This window comes from Piliocolobus tephrosceles, chromosome 17, assembly GCF_002776525.5.
Source record: "Piliocolobus tephrosceles isolate RC106 chromosome 17, ASM277652v3, whole genome shotgun sequence".
Lineage (NCBI taxonomy): Eukaryota > Metazoa > Chordata > Mammalia > Primates > Cercopithecidae > Piliocolobus > Piliocolobus tephrosceles.
The window spans coordinates 53882301-53910205 of record NC_045450.1 but is presented as its reverse complement, the minus strand read 5'-3'; the positions used below and the strand labels follow the sequence as shown (position 1 = coordinate 53910205).

The window sequence follows — 27905 nt, the reverse complement described above, 5'->3', positions numbered from 1 at the left end:
GTGAAACCCCGTCTCTACCAAAAATACAAAAATTATCCAGGCATGGTAGCAGGTGCCTGTAATCCTAGCTACTCGGGAGGCTGAGGCAGGAGAATCACTTGAACCCGGGGAGTGGAGGTTGCAGTGAGTAGAGATCGTGCCACTGCACTCCAGCCTGGGTGACAGAGGAAGACTCTGTTTCAAAAAAATAAAAATAAAAATAAAATTACAAAGATTAGTTGGGTGTGGTGGTAGTCACCTGTAATCCCAGCTACTTGGGAGGCTGTAGCAGGAGAATTGCTTTAACCCAGGAGGCGGAGGTTGCAGTGAGCTGGGATCACACCATTGTACTCCAGTCTGGATAACAGAGCAAGAATTCTTCCCAAAAAAAAAAAAAAAAAAAAAAATTGGGTTCGGTTCAGATCATGGACCAGTAACTTGTTTTAGTACACAGTTTACAGTTCAGTTTAGTTTGGGTTATGTGAAGAGACCAAGAAAACAGAGAAAAAAAATGTGGGAATCATTTCAGTATCTGACCCAGAAAAGTTGCAGTAGTCTGAAACCGTCAGACAATATAACCAAATAGACCCTTTTATGGGTCTCTTTTATGCCTTCTCTTAAGTGTTGCAAGTTAATAACACTAAAGAACAAGAGATTTGCTAAGTCCATCTAAAACAGGATGAGATGCCTAATGGTTCACATATATTAGAACACTTGGGTTTTAAGTAGGTACTTAATGTTATTGTTTCTAAGTTATTAAAAGAACAAGGAATGGGGTGTCCCTGGTGATCCCTCAGAGAACAGTAAAAGGGAAGGAAATAACTGATATATATGTAACTTTTCTCAAAATCCTACGTTGAAATTTAATGAAAAGAGTAGCCCTTATAACCAAATAAAGCAAAATATATGAAGCTCAAGAATCAGGAAATACCATAAATTCAAGTGTATGCATACATCTGTGAGTGGGCTTCTCTGCTTATTGATATGACACAACTGCCAAACATTGAAAAAAATTCCCTCTCAGGCCCGGGCACAGTGGCTCATGCCTGTAATCCAAGCACTTTGGGAGGCTGAGGCACGCGGATCACTTGAGGTCAGGAGTTCGAGACCAGTTGGCCAACATGGCGAAATCCCATCTCCACTAAAAATACAAAAATTAGCCAGCATGGTGGCTCACACCTGTAATCCCAGCTACTCAGGAGGCTAAGACAGGGGAATCGCTTGAACCCAGGAGGTGGAGGTTGTAGTGAGCTGAGATTACACCCTGGGATAATCTGTACTGTACTACAGCCTGGGGAACAAAGTGAGACTCCATCTCAAAAAAAAAAAAAAAAAGGAAAATTCCCCCTCAGTAGGTCCTTCTTAAGATTTGATCCTCTCACCCCTGGAACCTGGGAGGCGGAGGCTGCAGTGAGTCAAGATCACGCCACTGCACTCCAGCCCAGGTGACGGAGCAAGACTCCATCACAATTGAAGCAAGACTCCATCACGTTGAAGACTTCTCACCCTTCAATGTCCAGTGTATCCTCATTTTTCTTGGGTGCGGTACAAGAGCTTGGGAACCGCTGAATGTGGTACAAGCTATAACACAGGTGAGCTGGGGCACGCCAGCATAGCCAAGTGAGGCCAGGGTGGGGCATTCCCAGCCAGAGGTCCCTGGCTTGCAAAGTGACTAAGAAGAAAAAGCCGACACCACTCAGCACTTTGGGAGGCCGAGGCAGGGGGATCACTTGAGTCTTGAGTCTAGGAATTCAAGACCAGCCTGGCCAACATGGTGAAACACTGTCTCTACTAAACATACAAAAATTAACCAGGCGTGGTGGCGCATGCCTGTAATCCTAGCTACTTAAGAGGCTAATGTGGGAGAATCGCTTGAACCTGGAAGGTGGAGGTTGCTGGAAGGTGGAGGTTGCAGTGTGCCAAGATTCCACCACTGCAAACAAACAAACAAACAAACAGATTTGATCCTCTCTTCTACTCACCTTCTCACTCTGCCACGCCCTGCTTTGATAAGACACCTGCCATTTCCCCCAGCTAGCAGGCCCGGCCTACAGAGGAGGGCAGCACGCAGCTTGCTTTGTCTGGCTCTCTGAACACCCCATGGCCTCAACCTGGGGGTCCATGCAGGTTGTGAGCTATGACCTGTATAGTACCTATGATGATACAATACCACCTACAGAGAAAGCGCTTGTGAAAATGGACACTCAGACAGCCCTTCCTTCCGGGTGTTATGGAAGAGTGGCTCTATGGTCTGGTTTGGCTGCAAAACACTTTCTAGATATAGGAACTGGTGTCAGAGAGAAAGATTATAGTGTATGTACTATTTAATTTTGGCAAAAAAAAGTTTGAAGTTGGTGGGGCGTGGTGGCTCAAGCCTGTAATCCCAGCACTTTGGGAGGCTGAGGTGGGTGGATCACTTGAGGTCAGGAGTTTGAGACCAGCCTGGCCAACATGGTGAAACCCTGTCTCTATTAAAAATACAAAAATTAGCCGGGTGTGGTGACGGATGCCTGTAATCCCAGCTACTTGGGAGGCTGAGGCAAGAGGATTACTTGAACCCTGGAGGCAGAGGTTGCAGTGAGCTGAGATCGTGCCACTGTACTCCAGCCTGGGCAACAGAGTGAAACAATGTGTCAAAAAAAAAAAAAGAAAAAGAAAAGTTTGAAGTCAAAAAAGGTGATCAAATTGCATAGCTCATTTGTGAACTAAATTTTTTTAACCAGAAATAGAAGACGTTTAAGATTTGGATGACACTGAAAGGGGTTCAGGAGGTTTTGGTTCCACTAGAAAGAGTTAAAATTTATGCCAAGAATAGAAAATGAGAAATCATACCTGGTCTTAAGAATAAAGAGTTTTTGCTTAAAGATTAAAAAAAAAAAAAGGCCAGGTGCAATGGCTCATGCCTGTAATCCCAGTGATATCTACAGGAGGCCGCCAAACACCTAGGCAGATAGGGGCAGGTACCCAGTGCAACCCCACCTCCAAGCTGAAGACAGTTTAAAGCCCAAAAGCTAAGCTACAAGTTAAATTCTCAGACTGAATTGAAAACAACTTGTCTTCCTGTTTGGCACATTTTCCTCTGATTGGTGCCCACCCTTCACCTATTTTACATACACCTACCATTTCCTAACTGGTTTTCTATACTGTCAGGCCCACCTTTGAGTGGTGCCTTGTTTTAACCTTTTTTGCATACTCACAAACCAATCAGCATGCATCATGTGCCTATGAACACACCAGACTCAGTCAGTAGAGGAGGAAATGGGTTGACTTCAGGGAAGAGACAACTTGATTTTGGGGAAGACAACCTGCCTTTCACATCCTCTCTCCAGCTCCCTTCTCTGCTGAGAGTCGTTTCATCGCTCAATAAAATTCTTCTCCACCCTCCTCACCCTTTAATGTTCAGTGTATCCTCATTTTTCTTGGGTGCGGTACAAGAGCTTGGGAACCGCTGAATGTGGTACAAGCTATAACACAGGTGAGCTGGGGCACGCCAGCATAGCCAAGTGAGGCCAGGGTGGGGCATTCCCAGCCAGAGGTCCCTGGCTTGCAAAGTGACTAAGAAGAAAAAGCCGACACCACCCAGCACTTTGGGAGGCCGAGGCAGGAGGATCACTCGAGTCTAGGAATTCAAGACCAGCCTGGCCAACATGGTGAAACACTGTCTCTATTAAACATACAAAAATTAACCAGGCGTGGTGGCGCATGCCTGTAATCCTAGCTACTCAAGAGGCTAATGTGGGAGAATCCCTTGAACCTGGAAGGTGGAGGTTGTTGGAAGGTGGAGGTTGTAGTGTGCCAAGATTCCACCACTGCACTCCAGCCTGGGCGACAGAATTAAAGACTCTATTTGAAAAAAAAAGGTAATTTAAATTATATTTCACTTACTTATTCATAATTTATAATGCATCTTCTTCTTTTAAAAACTTAAGATGGTCATGTATATTGGTAGTAAAGACCCCTGGCCACATGTTAACTGGTCTTTTTCTGTCTATCATCATCTGTAAACAGCAGAGTAGGTACACACAGCAGATACTCAAGATATACACTGATACAATGATAAGTACATAAATACAGGGTAAAGGTACAATTTAAGAGGCTAGAGGGGCCAGGAGTGGTGGCTCACGTCTGTAATCTCAGCACTCTGGGAGGCTGAAGCGAGCAGATCACAAAGTCAGGAGTTCAAGACTAGCCTGGCCAACATGGTGAAACCCATCTCTTCTAAAAATACAAAAATTAGCTGGGCATGGTGGCATACACCTGTAATCCCAGCTACTCGAGAGGCTGGGGCAGGAGAATTGCTTGAACTGGGACCCGGGAGGTGGAGGTTGCAGGGAGCCGAGATCGTGCCACTGTACTCCAGCCTGGGCTACAGAGCGAGACTCCGTCTCAAAAACAAAAACAAAAACAAAAACAAACAAAAAACCAACAAAAAAAAAAGAGGCTAGAGAAAGACATTCACAGAGGCCAGGGGCAAGATGCACATTTCATCAATTAATAAACCCTGAGTTCAGGTGTGGTGGCTCATGCCTGTAATCCTAACACTTTGGGAGGTCGAGGCAGGTGGATCGCCTGAGGTCATGAGTTCAAGACCAGCCTGGCCAACATGGTGAAACCCTGTCTATACTAAAAATACAAAAATTTGCCAGGTGTGGTGGCACATGGTCCCAGCTACATGGGAGAGTGAGGCAAGAGAATCACTTGAATCCAGGAGGCAAAGGTTGCAGTGAGCCAAGATTGCGCCACTGCACTCCAGCCTGGGTGATAGAGTGAAACTCTGTTTCAAAAAAAAAAAAAATAATAATAATAATAAACTCTAAAACCAGAAGAGCTTCTGGTCCCAATACCTTGCATGGCTATCATTTTGATGGTTCACCGTTCATTTTTTCAATAATTTACTGACTGCCTACTACATACCAGGCACTGGGTGTGAAATGCTGAGCAAAATATGGAACTTAAGTGGTTTTTTTGGTAAACAACACCATCCCCCTGAATACACAGTGCCTCGGCCAAAGAGGGTCAATTAGAGTATTTGCCTAAGATTTTTCTGTGAGTGGAGATAAGACTCACAGATGTCTCAGAGACTCAGGGTAAAGCTCTATCTACTTTTCCTAAAGGTTTCTCCAATTCATAAAGAGTTACGTCAGACTCTTTATGATAAATCATCTTTTATTGCTTAAGGCAGGTTAAAATGACTTCCTCTCAGCTATAACTATGAAATTCTTACTAACATAATTTTTTGTTTTTGTTTTTTTGAGACAGAATCTCGCTCTATTGCCCAGGCTGGAGTGCAGTGGTGTGATCCTGGCTTACTGAAACCTCTGCCTCCTGGGTTCAGGGGATTCTCCTGCCTCAGCCTCCTGAGTAGCCGGGATTATAGGCATGTACCACCATGTCTGGCTGATTTTTGTATTTTTAGTAGAGATAGGGTTACGCCATGTTGACCAGGCTGGTTTCAGACTCCTGGCCTCAAGCAATCCACCCGCCTCGGCCTCCCAAAGTGCTGGGATTACAGGTGCACCACCAAGCCCAGCCCTTACTAACATAACTTTCAATATACATATGAGACAGATGAAGCCTTGGGAAGTTCAATGACTCACTTGCCCTGTCTCACAGGGAGGCAGTGGCAGATCTGCAAAAAGAGCCCAGGTCTCCTGACTCCCAATCTCAAGATGCATCATAGGTCCAACAAGTTTTAGAGAAAGGAATCAAAATACAGTACCTCATGGACGATGGAGCCCAGCAGAAAGTCCAGCCTTTGGCACAGCTCCCCAAGGTTGGCCAAGCTGCTGGCCCTGTGAGCACCGTCGGGATCTCTCACTCCCCTCAGGAAGGTGTGGATCAAAGGTTCTCGGTACTTTGAGACCATGTCTCCTATAGGAAAAAGGAAGAAATCAAAACCCCTTAAAATAAAATTTCAACTTCTCAAAAAAGGAAGAATGATATTTCTGTGGTTCACTGCATGATGTCTTTTTTTTTTATTTTTGTTTTTATTTTTTTTGAGACAGAGTCTTGCTGTGTCGCCCAGACTGGAGTGCAGTGGCACGATCACAGCTCACTGTAGCCTTGACCTCCCAGGCTCTGGTGATTCTCCCACCTCAGTCTCCCAAGTAGCTGGGACTACAGGTGCATGCGACCATGCCCAGCTAATTTTTGTATTTTTTGTAGAAATGGGGTTTCCCCATGTTGCCCAGGCTGGTCTTGAACTCCTGGGCTCAAGCAATCCATCTGCCTTGGCCTCCCAAAGTGCTGGGATTACAGGAGTGAGTCAACGCATGTGGCCAGTGTCTTACTCTTTTCAAATACTTGCATAACCATTAAAAATCGTGCTCCAGAAGAATATTTCATGTTACGAAAAATATTCATGATGCATGGTTTTGTGAAAAAGCATGTAGAATCTCAATTTTATTCTCAAAAGTCTACATATAGAGATAAAATATGTGAAGATATTCCCCATAGTGTTACTAGCAGTTATTTTCAGAGAGTCTTATTATAGAAAACTTAAAACTTTTATATATACATACAAAAAATGTATATATCATAAGTATAGCTTAATAAACTTTCACAAACCCAGCCCAACTATAATTAGCCCATGGTCATACAAATAGCAAGTGTGGCCCCTAGGCTAGACCCTAGACCCCAATCATCAGCCTACTTTTCCCTGTCTTACCCCACTGTCTGCTCGGATAAGCAAACTGAGTGAAAAACAATCAAGGCACTTGGGTCCTGGAGAAAGAGAACTCTGATTATTTGATAAATATTTATCGAGAGGCCTAGTATGTGCTAAGCATTGTTCCAGATGCTTGGTATATGCTGCGAAACAAGAGACCATGATTCCTGCCCTTCTGTAGCTTATATTCTAGTGTAAATTATATAGAATGTTAGAAGGTAACACATACTATAGGGGCAAAAAAAGTAAAACAGGTAAGGGAAATAAGGAATAATGGGAATGGTGGCCGACTTCAGGTTTTAAAAAGGTGGTAAAGGGGCCGGGCGCGGTGGCTCAAGCCTGTAATCCCAGCACTTTGGGAGGCCGAGATGGGCGGATCACGAGGTCAGGAGATCGAGACCATCCTGGCTAACAAGGTGAAACCCCGTCTCTACTAAAAAATACAAAAAAATACTAGCTGGGCGAGGTGGCGGGCGCCTGTAGTCCCAGCTACTCCGGAGGCTGAGGCAGGAGAATAGCGTAAACCCGGGAGGCGGAGCTTGCAGTGAGCTGAGATCCGGCCACTGCACTCTAGCCTGGGTGACAGAGCGAGACTCTGTCTCAAAAAAAAAAAAAAAAAAAAGGTGGTAAAGGTAGGCTTCATTGAGAAGGTTTAACAAAGACATTTTAACAAAGACATTTAAACAAAGACTGGAAGGTGAGTGTATCAGTCATGTGCATTTCTGGGAGAAGAGCATACCAGGAAGAGGGAATGGCTAGTGTGAAAACCCTATAGAGGAGCACGCCTGGCATGTCTGAGAACACCAAGGAAGCCCTAGATAAGGCTAGAGAAGTAAGGGCAGGGACGGGGAGGTGGGTTAGATCATGAAGGGCCTTGCAGGACACTGCAAGGACTTTGATTTTTTCTCAGAGTAAAATAAGAGGCCTTTGGAGGATTTTGAGCAAAGGAGTGCAAAAAGATCACACTGGCTGCAGTGCTGAGAACACACTGGTGGGCACTGTGTATGTCCAGGGTGGAAGAAGGTCCAAGGTAGAAACCTACTACAGTAAGTGGCTGGAGAGACAATGGTGACTTGAACAGTAGAGGTGGTGATAAGAAGATTCTGCATACACACACACACACACACACACACACACACACACATAAATACATATATAGAGAGGGGGCTGGGTCTTGTTCTGTCACCCAGGCTGGAGTGATCACAGCTCACTGCAGCCTCAATCTTCTGGGCTCAAGTGATCCTCTCACCTCAGCCTCCAGAGTAGCTGGGACCACAGGTGTATACCATCGCGCCCGACTAAATTTTTGACTTTTTTGTAGAAACAGGGTCTTACTATGTTGCCCAGGCTGGTCTTGAACTCCTAAACTCAAGTGATCCTCCTGCCTCTACCTCTCAAAGTACTGGGATTACTGGTGCGAGCCACTATGTCTAGCCAGACCCTGCATATATTTTGAAGATAGAGCCAACATGACTTCCTGATGACTCCAAGAATGACTTCTAGGATTTTTGCTTTTGAGACTGGGAGGATGAAGTTACTATCAACTGAGGCAGGAGGAAGGATCAGGGTTCAGTTTTAGACATGTTAAGTAGGTAGTTGAAGATTTATGTGTATAGAGTTCAGGAGAGGTCTGGGCTAGAGATAAATACTTTGGAATCAGTGGAATATAGATTACATTTAAAGCCTTGAGACTATGAGACATGATTACCAAGAGAGGGAGTGTAGGCAGGGAAGAAGACCAAGGGTGAGGCCTGGGCCCTTCAACATTAAGAGATCTAAGAAGGGAGGAACCAGCAAAGGAGACTGAAAAGGAATAACCAGTCAGGTAGGAGGAAAATTGGAGTAATATCCTAGAAATTAAGGGAGAAAAGTATAACAGAGAGGAGGCAATGGTCAACTGCATCAAAAGCTGGTCATACATTGGGTGGAAAGAAGACTAGAAGTTGACAATTAGATTGAGTAAAAATGAAGTCACTGTTGACCTTGACAAGAATGGTCCTGACAGACTGATGGGGGTGAAAGCATGACAAGAGTGGATTTAAGTCAGAATGGGAGAAGAAGAACAGAAAACAGAGACATCACTTCAGGAGGCTTTTGGAAAGCAGATCAAAGAAATGGGGTGATAGTCAAGGAAGTGGGGTCAAGAGAAGATTTTTATTTTATTTTATTTTTAATTTAATTTAATTTTATTTTATTTTTGAGACAGAGTCTCGCCCTGTCACCCAGGTTGGAGTGCAGTGGTATGATCTTGGCTCACTGCAACCTCTGCCTCCCAGGTTCAAGTGATTCTCCTGCCTCAGCCTCTGAGTAGCTGGGATTATAGGCGCACACCACCATATCTGGCTAATTTTGTATTTTAAGTAGAGACGGGATTTCTCCATGTTGGCCAGGCTGGTCTCGAACTCCTGACCTCAGATGATCCACCCACCTTGGCCTCCCAAAGTGCTGGGATTACAGGCATGAGCCACTGTGCCCAGTCTTTATTTTGTTTTTAAAGAGAGTAGAAATAGCAGCATGCTAGGACATTCTGAATTGAATGTCTTTAATGTATGTATTTCTATATATGGAAACAATGTCTTCCCCCATTGGTGTACCAAGAACCAAGGCTGTTTTGGCTTGATCTTCGTTCTGAGATCCTAATTCCAGAGCCCAGGTATAAAACATTCGCCTTTGGCCCTAAATATATATAATATCTATAAGGTGACAAAATGTTTTCTGAAGCATTTGTTTAAATTCACCCCCTTTTTTTTTTTTTTTTTGAGATGAGGTCTTGCTCTGTCACCCAGGCTGAAGTGTAGTGATGCTGCCATAAGTCGTTTGCAGCCTCAAACTCCTGGGTCAAGTGATCCTAATGCCTCAGCCTCCCAAGTAGCTGGGAATATAGGCACATGCCATTACTCTTGGCTATTTTATTTTATTTTATTTTACTTTTATTTTTATTTTTTTTTTGAGGTAGAGTCTCGCTCTGTCGCCCAGACTGGAGTGCAGTGGCGTGATCTCTGTTCACTGCAAGCTCTGCCGCCTCCCGGGTTCACGCCATTCTCCCGCCTCAGCCTCCCTAGAAGCGGGGACAATAGGCGCCCGCCACCACGCCTGGCTAATTTTTTTGTATTTTTAGTAGAGATGGTGTTTCACCGTGTTCGCCAGGATGGTCTCGATCTCCCGACCTGGTGATCCGCCCGCCTTGGCCTCCCAGAGTGCTGGGATTACAGGCGTGAGCCACCGCGCCCGGCCTTTATTTGTTGCCCAGGCTGGTCTTGCACTCCTGGTTTCAAGCGATTCTCCTGCCTTGGCCTCCCAAGTGCTAGGATTACAAGCATAAAGTCACCTATTTTTAATCACCAAAATGATGACCTATATTGATAAATCACTGGCCTGTCCTACCAGGCCCAACTCAAATGCCACTTTCTTTGTGGAACCTGCCTCTTCCCCTCAATCAGCTTCACTTAGTCCTCCTTAAAAGTCTCACAATACTTTGTGCTTAAGTCGCTTGGACTTAAATCACATTTGTCACTCATGCCTTGGTTCCTAAATGTTTTAAGCCTGTATCTATTTCTCCCATAAGACTATAAATTCCTGGAGGGTAGAACTTTGACTCCTTCATCTCTGATCCCATCAGGTCTTAGCAGTCTTTGCACATACAGTCATGAGCTGCATAACAATGCTTCGGTCAATGATGGCCTGAATATACAACAGTGGTCCCATCAGATTATAGGGCAGCACACATTTAGAAACCTGATATGATATTGGCATTGCAGATCAAGTTGGGGAAATAATTAGCATTCAGCAATGGTGCTGGGACATTTGATTTTCTGTATTACAAAATATATGTAAATAAATCATCTAGGTTTGTGTAGGTACATTCTATGATGTGTGTACAATGACAAAATCACCTAATTACACATTTCTCAGAACGTATTCCCATTGTTAAGCAATGCATGACTGTACTAGGTACAGGAAATGGTAATATTGAATTGAATTCATTAATTTATTTAACAAAACATAATTATGTACTAGGTATCATGCTAATATTCTAGGAATACAAGAATTGATGAAAAATTCTTTTTACCCTTTAAGAAGTCCAAAGTAGGCCAGGCACAGTGGCTCATGCCTATAATCCTAGCACTTTGGGAGGCTGAGGCGGGAGGATTGCTTGAGCCTGGAGTTCGAGACCAGCCTGGGCAACATAGGGATATTTTGTCTCTACAAAACTAAACTAAACTAAACTAAATGAAAATAAAATAAAATAAGGAGAAAAGAAGGCCGGGCGCGGTGGCTCAAGCCTGTAATCCCAGCACTTTGGGAGGCCGAGACGGGCGGATCACGAGGTCAGGAGATCGAGACCATCCTGGCTAACACGGTGAAACCCCGTCTCTACTAAAAATACAAAAAACTAGCCGGGCGAGGTGGCGGGCGCCTGTAGTCCCAGCTACTCCGGAGGCTGAGGCAGGAGAATGGCGTAAACCCGGGAGGCGGAGCTTGCAGTGAGCTGAGATCCGGCCACTGCACTCCAGCTCGGGCGACAGAGCAAGACTCCGTCTCAAAAAAAAAAAAAAAAAAAAAAAAAAGGAGAAAAGAAGATGCCCAAAGTTTAAGGAGTACATATAAACAGATAAGTACTGACAATTATAGAACTGTGTGACAAATGCTGTCATAGAGTCAAGCAGAGGTTGTTCAAAAGCATTATTTTGCTAGTCTCAGTCCCTTGGAAGGAAGAGGACGAGAAAGTTTTTTGGTTTTTTTTCTCGTTTTGGTTTTTGTTTTCCCCTCAAGGTCCAAAACACAACGTACCTTCCATATAGTGTAAGAAAAAGATAAAGGAGTAATTTCTCCAAAATGCTGCCAATTCCTAACATACTACATGCAGTCATAAGACTCACCTCTGTCCTGTCAACATCAACGTATGCTGCCAAAACTAAATCAATAATGATTGATAGGCTATTTTCACAATAGAAAAGAGGAGATTTGAACTGCCATCTCAGACTCTTTGACCCAGTCTTTGCATTTCTAATTATCTATCCTAGAGAGGTAGTTACATATCTGCACAAGGACATCCGCATAAAGAATTTAGTGAATTGTAATCATGAAAAATGAGAAAAAATAAACTAAAAAATTCATATAGGAAAGGTTAAATAATCATGGTATACCCATATTATGGAATACTATGCAGTCATTAAAAGGAACATGACAGAATTATATATACTGACATGAAAAGCTTTCCTCAAGACATTGTTAAAGTGAAAGAAACAGAACCAGTATTCCCATTTATGTATGTAAATATGCACACATACAACTTTTCCTACTATAAACAAATCAAACATACAGATTTAAATATGTACATTAAATATTCAAATACATAGGAAAAAAGGGAAAGGACCAAGACAAAGGAGTTAACTTGTTTGAAGAGTAAATAGAGCTGGGATCAAACTTAAATGGTCTGATACTTAACTCCTGTGAGTTACCTATGAGTAACTCCTATGATATATTGCATCTAAGAGATTTCTGGCTGGGCGCGGTGGCTCACACCTGTAATCCCAGTACTTTGGGAGGCCGAGGTGGGCAGATCACGAGGTCAGGAGATCGAGACCATCCTGGCTAACACAGTGAAACCCCGTCTCTACTAAAAATACAAAAAGAAATTAGCCAGGGATGGTGGCGGGTGCCTGTAGTCCCAGCTCCTCGGGAGGCTGAGGCAGGAGAATGGTGTGAACCCAGGAGGCGGAGCTTGCAGTGAGCCGAGATGGTGCCACTGCACTCCAAACTGGGCGACACAGCGAGACTCTGTCTCAAAAAAAAAGAAAAAAAAAAAAGAGATTTCCAAAGGCCAGGCACGGTGGCTCACCATGGTGAAACCCCATCTCTACCAAAAATACAAAAATTAGCCAGGCATGGTGATGGGTTCCTGTAATCCCAGCTACTTGGGAGGCTGAGGCAGGGTAATCGCTTGAACCTGGGATGCGGAGGTTGCAGTGAGCGGAGATCACACCATTGTACTCCAGCTTGGGCAACAAGGGTGAGACTCTGTCTCAAAACCAAAAAAAAAAAAAAAAAGATTTCCAACTAAGACTACAATATACTTTTCTACTTTTGTTGCAGTGCTTTCTCTTTCTGGAGCTAGGAAAGGGGCTTGCTCACTCTGCAGCTGGAAATGAGGATCCAGAGTAAGAGATCTGTGTTCTAGGGTTGGCCCTGCTGCCAACCAGCAGAGTGACCCTTGGGCAATTCTCTTCACTTCCCTGGACCAAGTGGAGATGAGCCAGTGAGACGAGATGATCCCTCAGGCTCCTTCCAGTTCTAAGTGTTTGAGTTTGTGAGTCACTTTCGGGTTAGTCATCAGGAAAATGAGATTTAGGAGACTGGGGAAGGAAGAAAAGGCACACATTCATGAGCCCTGGAGTGGGAGGCTGTTCTGGTTAAAGGAAGAAGGTTCCTTGTCAGGAAGGAAGGCACATAAAAAAATGAAGGAAGTCTGGAAATCTACAAACAGGGGAAACTGCAGGTTGAAAAGGGTAAGAACACAGGAGAAATATGTTAATGTTTACAAATATAGGGGCTTATAGTTAAAAATAAATGATAACGAAAGAAAAGGCACATTAAATTAACTTATCAAATAATGATAAAGTGTGTACTATGTGTCTGGCACTGTGCTAGGCCCTGGGGAGCTAATCATAAGCAAGAAAGATACCGTCCTTGCCCTCATGGCAAAACCTAATGGGGAAGAGGAAAAATACTGACCAAGCAATAACAATGGAGTGAGATGTGCCAAAAAGGTGACAGAGAGGGACTTTTATGAGTAATGTTTGATCTGGTTCCTATTCTATTAACAACAGCTCCAGGATTATCTTATTTGCTCAGACTCTAAAGTGTGTTCGTTTTTTTTTGTTGTTGTTGTTGTTGTTTTTCAGGCTGGGCACGGTGGCTTATGCCTGTAATCCCAGCACTTTGGGAGGCTGAGGTGGGTGCAACACCTGAGATCAGGAGTTTGAGACCAGCCTGACTAACATGGTGAAATCTATCTTTACTAAAAACACAAAAAACTTAGCTGGGTGTGGTGGCGCCCGCCTGTGGTCCCAGCTACTTAGGAGGCTGAGGCAGGAGAATAGCTTTAACCCGGGAGGTAGAAGTTGCAGTGAGTTGAGATGGCACCACTGCACCCCAGCCTGGGTAGAGACTCCATCTCAAAATAATAATAATAATTAATAAAATAAAATACATAAAATAAATATTTTAAAAGCTCTCCAGTGAGAGGAGTGCAGATATCTCAAGCTAAGAATGGCTACTGCAAATAAACCATGAGTTTAGTAACTTAGTTTTACAATTCTTGGTAGCTAAGGCAAAACAGGAATTAGAAAGCACAGCTCTCATTATCCAATAAAAGAAGGAGCATCATGAGGAGAAAGAAACATCAGGAAGGATGCTAAGAGGTATCTCATTCATCTCCGACTCCCAGGTTCAAGTGATTCTCCTGCCTCAGCCTCCCGAGTGGCTGGGATTACAGGCATGTGCCACCACGCCTGGCTAATTCATCCAGCAAATCTTAATTGAATGCCCACAGTACTCCAATGTGCCAGTGTTCTCAGTACTGAGGATAATATAGCATGAACTTAAGAAAGCAAAATTCCCATCTTCATGAAACCTACTTCTAGTGGGGAAAAAAGACAATAAATAATAAAATCTCCAGCAGCAATGAAGGCTATGAAAAAAAATAAGGAGCGGGGGAGTTGACTTGTGGGTGAGGGCTCAGGGAAGAGCTCTCAGAGGAGAAAATCTCAAGGAACAAGTCATGTGAGGGCCTGCTGGAAAAGTGAAGAAGAGAGTGGGCAATAGAAGCTTTATATTCAATGCAGAAATCATATGGCTGTTTTTCACACTGACTGGCCATATAAGTCAAGAGCATATCACCATACTAACCAAACTGCAACTTAACGTTCCATTTATATAAAGTCCTGCCCTAACTGAGCTCCAGCCCTCCTTTGAAAATGAGCATCCATTGGCTGGGCGCGGTGGCTCACGTCTGTAATCCCAGCACTTTCGGAGTCCTAGGTGGGCGGATCACGAGGTCAGGAGATCAAGACCATCCTGGCTAACATGGTGAAGCCCTGTCTCTACTAAAAATACAAAAAATTAGCTGGGCATGGTGGCGGGTGCCTATAGTCCCAGCTACTCGGGAGGCTGAGGCAAGAGAATGGCGTGAACCCACGAAGTAGAGCTTGCAGTGAGCCGAGATCGCACCACTGCACTCCAGCCTGGGTGACAGAGCGAGACTCCATCTCAAAAAAAAAAAAAAAAAAAGGGCATCTGTTAAACTACATGCTCCACCAACCCATTCCAGCTGCACCTGAGAACCCAAGAAGCCAGTGGGAGGGTTGGCATCTCAGACCCTGCATTGTACCTGGTCTGCTGACTCTGGGCTCACTTGCTACCTTGTTTTCCCGGTTTTGGACTGGAAGAACTGAAACAGTCACTTCATCCATGTTGCATTTCCCAAAGGGCCCTGCCTCCATGTTCTCCAAGACTGGACCTCCCCTAGGCCTCACATGCATAGTCTAGATCTGTCACACCCTTGCTCAAACCTGGTCTTCTCTGGGGATTTATGACCTTACCCCCATTTCCTGGGGCTCTGCTACCCTCTGACTAACCTTCCCTCCCTTCTTTTCTTATGATAGGGGTCTCAGGACTGTATTGTACCCTAGTCTCCAGGTGGAAGTCTAGGTTTGACCAGCTTGAACAGGTTTCTGTGGAGAACAAAATGAATGCACATAGTCAAAAGAATCTTCCAGGGCTGCAATTTGGCATAGGCATTGAATTTTAAGATCCTATATAAGAGGTTCTTTTTCTTTTGTGTGTGTGTGTGTGTGTGTGTTTTTTTCTGAGACAAGGTCTTATTCTGTCACCCAGGCTAGAGTGCAGTGGTGCAATCATAACTCTGCAGAATCAAACTCCTGGGCTCAAGAGATCCTCTTGCTTTAGCCTTCTGAGTAGGGTGGGACTATAAGTGCACACCACCATGCCCAGCTGGTTAAAAAAATTGTTTTATAGGGATTGGGCCTTGCTATGTTGCCCAAGCTGGTCTCAAATTCCTGGGCTCAAGTGATCCTCCTGCCTTAGCCTCCCAAAGTGCTGAGATTATAAGTGTGAGCCACTGTGCCCAGCCCAGGGGTTAATTTGAGCTTTAGGGGTTCCTATATGTCAAACTTTGTATACATCTCATTGGCATTTTCCCATTCTTCCTTATAAACAGTACACTAATTTTGTTCAAGTATCCACCTGTTGCCACCCCTCCCCATGTGATTCAGGCTACAGTTTCCATTGGTCTAAGTGAATTATGGTGGACATCTCCCTTTGCTTTAATTGGTTTAGGCATGGGCATGTGACCCAGTTCTTGACAATGAGTTGTGAAGGAAATGAGTTGTGAAGAATTTTCTAGCAGACTTTTTTGCCTTTGGCTATCATAAGGATACGTGAATTAGGGTTGCCTTAGAATTGCTGCAATCAACTTGAAACCATGAGGAACTAAAGGATAAGGCCCATAAGCAGTGGTTGACAGAGGAGAAAGATGAAAAGAATATGGGTTTTTGTTTGTTTGTTTGTTTTTTGTTTTTTTTTTTTTTGAGACAGAGTCTCGCTCTGTCACTGTCGGCCTCCCAAAGTGCTGGGATTACAGGCTTGAGCCACCGTGCCCGGCCAGAATATGGGTCTTGAATGATGTCACTGAGCTACAGAATTACCAATCCTGGAATTTTTGTTATGTGTGATAATTCATTCTTTGTTAAGCCACTTGAGGTGGGAATTTCTGTTACTTGCAGCCAAAAACATTCTAACTGATATATGAAAACTGGAAGGCTCTTCATTTATAAAGTTGTAGAGCACTTCAATGTCAATCCTATGTCTATCAATATGAAACATCAAAAAAGTTACATTTGTCAAAACAAAGGAACTTGGGGGCCAGACGCAGTGGCTCACGCCTGTAATCCTAGCACTTGGGGAGGCCAAGGCAGGTGGATTGCCTGAGCTCAGGAGTTCAAGACCAGCCTGGCCAACATGGTGAAAATCTGTCTCTACTAAAAATATAAAAAATTAGCTAGGCATGGTGGCGCATGCCTATAGTCATAGCTACTCGGGAGGCTGAGGCACAAGAATTGTTTGAGCCCGGGAGGTGGAGGTTGCAGTGAGCTGAGATCGTGCCACTGCACTCTGGCCTGGGCGACAGAGTGAGACCTGGTCTTGGAATAGAAAAAAAAGAAAAAAGGCCGGGCGCGGTGGCTCAAGCCTGTAATCCCAGCACTTTGGGAGGCTGAGACGGGCGGATCACGAGGTCAGGAGATCGAGACCATCCTGGCTAACACGGTGAAACCCCGTCTCTACTAAAAAATGCAAAAAAACTAGCCGGGCGAGGTGGCGGGCGCCTGTAGTCCCAGCTACTCAGGAGGCTGAGGCAGGAGAATGGCGCAAACCCGGGAGGCGGAGCTTGCAGTGAGCTGAGATCCGGCCACTGCACTCCAGCCTGGCGAGACTCTTGTCTCAAAAAAAAAAAAGAAAAAGAAAAAAAAGAAAAAAGGAACTTAAGGCAGCCCTGCCTTTTTTTTTTTGGAGACAGGGTCTTGCTCTGTCACCCAGGTTGGAGTGCAGTAGTGTAAGCATGGCTTATTGCAACCTTGACCTCCCAGGTTCAAGTGATTCTTATACCTTAGCCTCCCGAGTAGCTGGGACCACAGGCGCATGCCACCATGCCGAGCTGATTTTTGTATATTTTTGTAGAGAAGGGGTTTTGCCAGGTTGCCCAGTCTTGTCTCAAACCCCTGAGCTCAAGTGATCCTCTCACCTCAGCTTCAGCCTCCCAAAGTGCTGGGTTACAGGTGTGAGCCACTGCGTACGTATTTTTTAAATGACTCAAAAGTCAATTGTATAACCAAAGTATGACAAAATAAAAAATTAAACCAAATAATTTTCTTTCTTCTAATTACAATTTTAATTGAGACAACAACCTGGTATACAGCATGACTCCTATAATATCAGCATAAATGCATATAACTTTCCCAAAGAGCTGAGTCATCTTTACTATATGTGCCAACCTATTAAAAAAAAAAAAAAAGGTGTGTAACTACTTACAGTAGTAGCTTGCAAGAAGGGGTTACATGCTGGGTGTATTTCACAACTATTGGCTAACCCATTTGATTATGAATTAAAATCTAGGGTTCTGGGATACTCACTACTATTTCCTAGTTTCTGATTAGGCAACAAAACCACTATTATCCCATCCAGGAGGGGTTCTTTGGTTTTGGTTGTTACATGTTTGTTTGTACTTTTCTTTATCCAGATGAGATGTTCCTATTGACTCAGTTGAAACTTATTTGAACCAAAAGCTCCGAGATCCTAATTCACCTTTTAATGAAGGACAGCACACATTTGTCCCCTGACAAGGGCAAACATTCATTACTATCCTGCTGTGTCCTTAAAAATATGCATTAAATGGCTTTTACAAAAAATTGTACTGATTTCCAAGTTCCCCCACTCCATTTTCAGCAAGGATTCATGGCTGGGCACAGTGGCTCATGCCTGTAATCCCAGCACTTTGGGAGGTCAAGGCAGGCAGATCATGAGGTCAGGAGATCGAGACCATCCTGGCTAACACAGTGAAACCCCGTCTCTACTAAAAATAAAAAAATTAGCCGGGCGTGGTGGCGGGCGCCTGTATTCCCAGCTACTTGGGAGGCTGAGGCAGGAGAATGGTGTGAACCCAGGAGGCGGAGCTTGCAGTGAGCCAAGATCACGCCACTGCACTCCAACCTGGGCAAGAGAGCAAGACTCTATTTCAAAAAAACCCCCACAAAAAACAGAAAGCATTCACTACACACTACAATATTTAGATGAAGAGGCACTCATGAAACTGAAGTTAAAGAGACCATCTTCTTTTCCTCAGGTATTTCTTTTTTTCTTTTTTTTTTTTTTTTACACGGAGTTTTGTTCTTGTTGCCCAGGCTGGAGTGCAATGGCATGATCTCAGCTTACCGCAACCTCCACTTCCCAGGTTCAAATGATTCTCCCGTCTCAGCCTCTCGAGTAGCTGGGATTACAGGCATGCGCCACCACACCTGGCTAATTTTGTATTTTTAGTAGAGATGGGGTTTCTCCATGTCGGTCAGGCTGGTCTTGAACTCCCGACCTCAGGTGATTCACCCGCTTTGGCCTCCCAAAGTACTGGGATTACAGGTGTGAGCCACTGCACCTGGCCTCCTCAGGTATTTCTAAAAAGCTTCAGAGAAATGAACACAGTAAATCCAAGCCCACTTTTAGAAACTTACCAAGCAGATTCTCATGAGTGGGGTTTATCTTAGCTTAGTTCTAATGGCTTCTACTTTGTGCAATGGTAATGACAACACCTGGCTATTTGCATCTCCCTAGTCTCAGGAAGTCAGCACCAATCAACCTTATTGAGAAGCAAACAGCTGTGTGTTCAAGAAAGCCAGTGAAGGATCTAGATTCGTTTGAAAAGAACTTGATAAAAATGAGTTGCTTTGGAAGGTGAACAATCAAGTGAGAGAGCTGAAAAAATTTTAACCTGCCTATGACTTGCCTGTATCAATTCTGGCATTGTGAAAAGATTCTTTTAACAAATCAGAATTTGGAAGATTTTTCATTAATCTTTTCAATGGTACTCTGAAGTCTAGAGTGATAGATTCATTTATGTATATCAGATCCCATCTTTTTCCAGAAAGGATCTGAGATGACTTGCAACAAGAGATGCTTACATAGCAGAGGGGTGCTGTCGAATCTGAATTGACAAGCTTTGGGCGGCTGAGGTGGGCGTATGGCTTGAGGCCAGGAGTTCAAGACTAGCTTGGGCAATATAGCGAAAAGCTTGTCTCTAAAAAAGGTATTTTAAAAATTAGCTGGGTGTGGTAGCATGTGCCTGTAGTCCCAGCTACTAGGGAGGCTGAGGTGGGAGGAGAACTTGAGCCCAGATGTTCAAAGACTGCAGTAAGCTATGATTGTGCCACTGCACTCCAGCCTGCGTGATAGAGCAAGACCCTGTTTCAAAAACACACACACACACACACACACACACACACACACACACACACACACTAAACGTTTGGAGTTAGAGGACCTGCTAATTTCAAGGGCTCAATCATTCCCCTAGTTCACTAAAACAGGCCAGAAAAGTAAAATTGAGAAAAATCAAGTGAGAAAAAGAATTGCACTCTTCGCCAGATTCTTATACCATTCTTTCAAAACTCTATTATTAACATATGGGGGCTCTCTTCCTTCTCCTCCTGTCCCCCCGCTTTTTTTTGAGACACACATGTGAACACAGATAAAACCATTCCTAACTGCTCTCTCCATTTTCTACCAAGAAGTAACTAAAGAATATTTTATCCTCAGATTAAGGTACTGCTGGCTAAAACCAATTACATTTTCCAAAAATTGAATGATCACTTACAGCCAGCACTCCTCTGTAACCAGAACTTTACACACATTCTGAATAATGTTTTGCTCCAGTGTTTCTGAAACACAAACATGGGCATTAACATTGTGCAATGCAACTTGATTATAACGTGGATCCTGGTGATTCAGAATTATTAGTACAATGAAAATACAATATTTTAAAAACTATTTCAGAGAATATACATAGTCCTGAAAATATATCAGAATTTAATTTCCAAACTGCAGTTTAAGAAATATCTTTCCATCTAGCCAATTCAATGAAAACATTGAATGTAGACATACTATGTGCAAGGGATGCCATACGGCACTGGAGATTGCGAGATGATGGAAATTTTGTCCTTACTTTTAGGAAGTCAGAGGTACTAAGCAAGATGAGAGCAATGGGATGGGTGATCTATTCTTCTTGGGGAAAATTTCATGGAGGAGGGAGCACTTAAACCTAATCTTGAGGAATGGTAAGGATTCTCATAGGGACAGACAAGAGGAAGATTGCTTCCGGTAGACAGAGCTGTGACAGCAGAGGCAAGGTGGTGGCAGGGGTAGAGAGAAAAAATATATGGCATATTTAGAAAACAGCAGCTGTACCAGGTAACTGCAATGAAGAGCACAATGAGAGGTGAACATGATCAGAAACAGGCAGTGTCAAATCATGGAGGGTGTGAAACTAAAGATGTAAACAATGCAGAGCTGATAATGCTTTTTTGAGCAAGGAAATAGCTTAACTAGAGATACATTCTTGGTGGATTAGAATTAGATAATGTGTTCACTGAGGATGGAGGTCTTTGTTTGATAACACAGAATGAGGTTTTTAATCTCCAGTGGATCATTCTACTGCAATGCCTTTAGCATAACATTACTCTGGTGCAAAGTCACTGTAATCTCACTACAGTTGAAGAGTATGATAATCTTTTGGAAATCAAATCTCTCTTCCAAATGAATGATGGCACAAATAGTACTGGGACTGTTCTATTTAGTGAGGGTAGCAAATAGAATGATAAGATACACAGAATGATTGAAAACTTTCTAGATACTTTGGCAAGAGAAAGTCTTTCTCTATAACAGTCATAGAGGAATCAGGTCATCAATAGCATAGTCATGTAGGGGGTGGCCTCACCAGCTGAGCAGTGCTGATACCCATTTCATTCTCAGTACACGCATGAAATAATTTAATTCACTTCAAGTAACTGATGTGTCCTAATATGCCCTTCAGTTCCTGCCACCAAATGCCAAAGTAAGTATTCAGGTTAGCAGTGAATATTCTGTATAAGAAAACAATTCCATTTGCAATTGCATTGAAAAGAATAAAATAGGAATACACTTAACAAAAGAAGTGCAACACATACTCTGAAAATATTATTGAAAGAAATTAAAGAAGACAAATAAATGGAAAGACATCCCATGCTCATGAATGGAAAGACAATATCATAATGGCAATATCCAACGTTGATCCACAGATTCAACACAATCCCTATCAAAATGCCAGCTGCTTTTGTTGTTGTTGTTGTTGCTGTTGCTGTTGTTGCAGAAATTGGCGACCTGATCCTAAAATTCATATAAGAATGGAAGGGATCCACAACAGCGAAAAGGTTGGAGGACTCACACTCCTGATTTTAAAACTTACTACAAATCTACAATAATCAAGATAGTACATACTGGCCTAATAATAGGTAAATCAAATAGAATAGAACTGAGGGTCAAGAAATAAAACTCTCGGGCCAGGCATGGTGGCTCACACCTGTAATCCCAACACTTTGGGAGGCCGAGGCGGGTGGATCACCTGAGATCAGGCGTTCGAGACCAGCCTTATCAACATGGAGAAACCCCGTCTCCACTAAAACTACAAAATTAGCCTGGCATGGTGGCACATGCCTGTAATCCCAGCTACTTGGGAGGCTGAGACAGGAGAATCGCTTGAACCCGGGAGGTGGAGATTTCAGTGAGCCAAGATCGCGCCACAGCACTCCAGCCTGGGCATACAGAGCAAGACTCCGTCTCAAAAAAAAAGAAATAAACCCTCCTATTTATGTTCAATTGATTTTTAACAAGAATGCCAAAACAATGGAGAAAGAATGAGGCAGGAACAACTTGATAGCCACATGAAAACCCCTTCTTGACACATGTACAAAATTAACTTCAGCCGGGCATGGTGGTTCACACCTGTAATCCCAGCACTTTGGGAGACTGAGATGGGCAGGTCACCTGAGGTCAGGATTTTGAGACCAGCTTTATCAACATGGCAAAGCCCCATCTCTATTAAAAATACAAGAATTAGCCAGGCATGTTGGCAGGTGCCTGTAATGCCAGCTACTTTGGAGGCTGAGGCATGAAAATTCCTTGAGCCTGGGAAGCAGAGGTTGCAGTGAGCTGAGATCGTGCCACTGCACTCCAGCCTGGGGAACAGAGTGAGACTCCATCTCAAAAAAAAACAAAAAACAAAAAACAAAACAAAACAAACAAAAAAAAACTTCAAATGGATCACAGATGTATGCATAAGAGATAAAATCGTAGGCCGGGTGCGGTGGCTCAAGCCTGTAATCCCAGCACTTTGGGAAGCCGAGACGGGTGGATCACGAGGTCAGGAGATCGAGACCATCCTGGCTAACACCGTGAAACCCCGTCTCTACTAAAAAATACAAAAAACTAGCCGGGCGAGGTGGCGGGCGCCTGTAGTCCCAGCTACTTGGGAGGCTGAGGCAGGAGAATGGCGTAAACCCGGGAGGCGGAGCTTGCAGTGAGCTGAGATCCGGCCACTGCACTCCAGCCTGGGCGATAGAGCGAGACTTCGTCTCAAAATAAATAAATAAATAAATAAAAATAAATAAATAAAAAATAAAAAGAGATAAAATCGTAAAACTCTCAGTCCTTTGGGAGACTTAAGTGGGAGGATTGCCCGGAGTTCAAGACTAGCCTGGGAGTGATGGCTTTGATCAACATAGCAAGATCTCGGCTGTACAAAAAACAAGAAAATGGAGTAAATCTCTGTGACTTTAGGTTAGACAAAGCCTTCTTACATATGATGCCAAAAGCAAAAGTGACAAAAGAAAAAAATGCATACGTTGGACTTCATCAAAATTAAAAACCTTTGTGCTTCAAATGTCGCCATCAAGAAAGTGAAAAGAATTTTGATAGTGAAGGAGGCTGTGTGGGGGGAGGGAGCATATGGAAACTCTCTCGACTTTCTGCTCAATTTTTATGTGAACCTAAAACTGCTCTTTAAAAAGTCTATTTTTTTCTGAAAGAAAAAGTCTATTCTTCTTTTTTTAAAAAAAGTGAAAAGACAACCCACAAAATGGAAGAAAATATCTGCAAATCACATAAGTGTAAGGGACTTGTCTCTTGAATTTATAAAGAACTCTTACAACACAAAAAAGAAAGACAACTCAATTAAAAAATGATCTGAATAAACATTTCTCCAAAGAAGATATATGAATGTCCAATAAGCACAGGAAAAGGTGCTCAACATCATTAATCACTGGGGAAGTAGAAATCAAAACCATAAGGAGATATCATTTCATATTCACTGGGAGAGCTGTAATCAAAAGGGCAGACAATAACAAGCCCTGGTGAGAAGAAACTGGAACCCTTCTACACTGCTGGTGAAAATGTAAAATGGAGAACTTTGGAAAACAGTTTGGCAGTTCCTCAAAAAGTTAAACATAGAGTTACCATATGACTCGAGAGAACTGAAAACACTTTCCACATAAAAACTTGTACACAAATGTACATAGCAGTTTTATTCATAATAGCCAAAAATTCACATATCCATCAACTGATGAATGGATTAAAAATGGGGCATATCCAGGCCAGGCATGGTGGCTCACACCTGTAATCCCTGCACTTTGGGAGGCTGAGGCAGACGGATCATGAGGTCGGGAGTTCAAGATCATACTGGCTAACACAGTGAAATCCGCCTCTACTAAAAACACAAAAAATTAACAGGGTGTGATGGCACGTGCCTGTAATCCCAGCTTACTCAGGAGGCTGAGGCAGGAGAATTGCTTGAACCCAGTTGGCGGAGGTTGCAGTGAGCCGAGATCGCGCCACTGCACCCCAACCTGGGTGACAGAACAAAACCCAGTCTCAAAAAAAAAAAAGTGGCATATAAATACAATGGAATATTATTCAGCAATAAAAAGAAATGAATTACCAATACATGCTACAACATAGATGAACTTTGAAAACACTGCGCTTGCCTTGGCAGCAAATATACCAACACTAGAATGATACAGAGATTAGCATGGCTCCTGTGCAAGGATGACAGGAAAATTCATGAAATGTTCCATGTTTAAAATAAAAGAAAAAGAAAACATTATGCTAAGTGAAAGAAGCCCACATGGTGTATTTCGTTTATATGAAATGTCCAACTTTAAGTAAACCCTTAGGGCCGGGCGCGGTGGCTCAAGCCTGTAATCCCAGCACTTTGGGAGGCCGAGACGGGCGGATCACGAGATCAGGAGATCGAGACCATCCTGGCTAACAAGGTGAAACCCCGTCTCTACTAAAAATACGAAAACTAGCCGGGCGAGGTGGCGGGCGCCTGTAGTCCCAGCTACTCGGGAGGCTGAGGCAGGAGAATGGCGTAAACCCGGGAGGCGGAGCTTGCAGTGAGCTGAGATCAGGCCACTGCACTCCAGCCTGGGCGACAGAGCGAGACTCCGTCTCAAAAAAAAAAAAAAAAAAAAAGTAAACCCTTAGAGCAGCAAGTACAGTAGTGACTGCTCGACTGGGAATGGATACAAGGTTGCTTTTGGGGTGATGAAAATGTCCTAAATTGATTGTAATAGTGATTGCACAAGTCTGTGAGCATACAACAACAACAACAACATTGAGCTGTACATTGTAAATGGTTGAATTATATGATATATGAATTCTATTTCAATAAGTGTGTTTTTTGGTTTTTTTTTTTTTTTTTGTGAGACAGAGTCTCGCTCTGTTACCCAGGTTGGAGTACAGTGGTGCAATCTCAGCTCACTGCAATCTCCGCCTTCCAGGTTCAAGGGATTCTCCTGCCTCAGCCTCTGGAGTAGCTGGGATTACAGGCGTGTGCCACCATGCCCGGCTAATTTTTGTATTCTTTTTTTTAGTGGAGATATAGTTTCACCATGTTGGTCAGGCTGGTCTCGAACTCCTGACCTCAGGTGATCCACTTGCCTTGGCCTCCCAAAGTGTTGGGATTACAGGTGTGAGCCACCGCACCCAGCCAGAAGTCTGTTTTTTAAAAAACGAAATTTTGCGAATGGAAGGGTCAGAACGAGGACTGGAGAATCTATTTTTCAGTGAAGCTGGAAAGACAGAAGCAACATATAAAAATATTCACATACTAGAAAAGAAGCAGTCTATGTGTGTAAGCACAATCTGATATGAAACACATTCCTGCCTCCCAAAAACTCAGAGACCAAAGGCTTGGGACTAATCTCACAGACAATTCACAATCATTGCTGCCCTCAAACAGAGGAGGCAGGAGATCTGGATTCTTTGGTAATCTGCCCACTATAGGAACTGAGTCCTGCCTCCACCACCAGTCAAGCAGAACCCAGGGCTTTCCCACTGCTTTCTGACTGGCATTGCTTCTGCCAGCTTTTCCTTTCCTTATTTGTCAGTAAACGATGGTGACAATATAATTTCAGTCTTTACTGCTTCAGAGCCGGCCATTTAATGAGTAACATTTGTAAAAGCCTTCTAAATTTTCATTGTTTCTGTTTTTGAAAAAATATTAGTATTATTTAAAAGTTTCTTAACCGAGGCAAGAAAAACACTCCAGATTCAGACTCTTGGAGCTCCTTATATCAAAGGCATTCAAACCAGAGCGACTCCACCTTGAATAGGGGCTGGGTGAAATGAGGATTCAACTTGCTATCTTTTTTTTTTTTTTTTTGAGACAAAGTTTCATTGTTGTTGCCCAGGCCGGAGTACAATGGCACAATCTCGGCTCAGTGCAACCTCTGCTTCCTGGGTTCAAGTGATTCTCCTGCCTCAGCCTCCCGAGTAGCTGAGATTACAGGTGCCTGGCTAATTTTTGGTATTTTTAGTAGAGATGGGGGTTTTACCACGTTGGCCATGCTGGTCTCAAACTCTTGACCTCAGGTGATACACCTGACTTGGCCTCCTGGGATTACAGGTGTGCGCCACCATGCCTGGCTGCCACCTTTTATTCAATTTCGATTTTGGATTCTCTGTCCTTTATTTTGGGTAGATGGGAAAGTGGCCATGAGACCTCTGGCTTAGGAGCCTGACTGCAGCCTCCCCTTGTCTGGGTGCCCCAGATGGGAGCACACCTGGCCGGCCACTTCCTTAGTAGCCCACCCTGTCACCCCTTCTCTGTAGTTTTGCTTTGGATAGTTGGGCAATTGTTTAAAGCAAGACACTTGGTTGTGAGTGGTCCCCCATTGTGTTGATCCTGGGATGCCAGAGTCATGTTATATTGTGGCCCCCAATTGTGTTAGGTCTCATGCCTTTGGGGTTCACTGCTGGATACTCCTGAGGTGCTCTGGGGTTTTCAGCATTTGGTATGTTTGTCATCCATGCCAGATGCTCAGCGGTGTTCAGAATTGGCATTCCCTCTACAATTGTGGGTTAGAGTCCCACCCTAGGGGAATCCTGGTCTTGCTTTTTCTTGTTTTCTATTCTAAAGTTATTGTTTTCTGTAACAGCATTTTCTTGTCTTATTGTCACTTCATTTAATGTTTTGATGCAGGAGGTGAGAATTTGCAGGGCTAGATAACTGGATAGAAAGATAGATAGAAAAAGTTCTATGTCTAGTAAAGATCCTTGTTGGACATGGGAACAATAGTCCTGAAGGACTTGCTGCTAAGGTGCCCTTTAAGCAACTACAGCAAATTCAAATTAGCAAAAAAAGTTTAGCCATTTGGACAAGTCCCGATTTTGTCAGAGAAATAATTTGGGGCTGGGCACAGTGGCTCTTGACTGTAATCCTAGCACTTTGGGAGACCAAGGCAGGCAGATCACGAGGTCAGGAGTTTGAGACCAGCCTGACCAACATGGTGAAACCCCATCTCTACTAAAAATACAAAAATTAGCCGGGCGTGGTGGCAAGTGTCTATAATCCCAGCTAATCAGGAGGCTGAGGCGGGAGAATTGCTTGAACCTGGGAGGTGGAGGTTGCAGTGAGCCAAGATCGCGCCATTGCACTCCAACCTGGGTGACAGAGTGAGACTCCATCTCAAAAAAAAAGAAATAATTTGGATCTCGCTGTCTTTTATGAAACAGTGAGTCTGTATTACTACCTCATGACTAGAGTTTCAAGATAAAAGCTATTGGATCTTTATGTGTGTGCATATATACATATGTGTTTATGTATATTTATATTTATTATGTTATATATTGTCTACAGGGTAACAAATTGACTTATAAATAAAAGAGCACTCATAAATTAAGTCAGTCAGTCCAAGCATTTTTCAAGTTCATTTAATTTAAACTCATTAAAATTTAGGATTACTAAAAATTCATATATAATTCTGTATGCAAAATGTGCCAAAGAAGATATACTGTTATTGAAAAAAAATTTTTTTTTGCCAATTCAGATGTTATTTAAAGTGGGGTTTAAAATGTGGATTTAGGAAGAAAATAGAAACAGGGTAGAAAGAAAAAAAAAACAGTAGGTAGGGGAGAGAGATGAGTAGAAAGTTATGGATATGAAGATGTATTTTTGGTAAGGAAGGCTATAAAGAAAAGAAATTTTATGTGAGAAAGGATCTTGTATGGTAAATTCTTGTTCTAAAGTAGAATGAGTGATTATTTAGGAAAGAAGAAAGTATAGGACAAGTCCTAAGTCATAGATGGTCTACATAAGTTG

At 43.3% G+C, this 27905-nt stretch overlaps 1 protein-coding gene and 1 pseudogene across 2 annotated transcripts in view; one reads left to right on the top strand and one right to left on the bottom strand.

The window, feature by feature from the left end:
- TANGO6 (transport and golgi organization 6 homolog) overlaps window positions 1-27905 on the bottom strand; it is a 264852-nt gene that overhangs the window by 54326 nt on the left and 182621 nt on the right. For both annotated transcript variants that reach the window (XM_026456487.2, XM_026456488.2), the window contains exon 16: window positions 5699-5850. In XM_026456487.2, coding sequence (XP_026312272.1) covers window positions 5699-5850 — 152 coding nt within the window. The remainder of the gene's footprint in view (window positions 1-5698; window positions 5851-27905) is intronic.
- On the top strand, window positions 24282-24381 carry LOC111541493 (annotated as a pseudogene).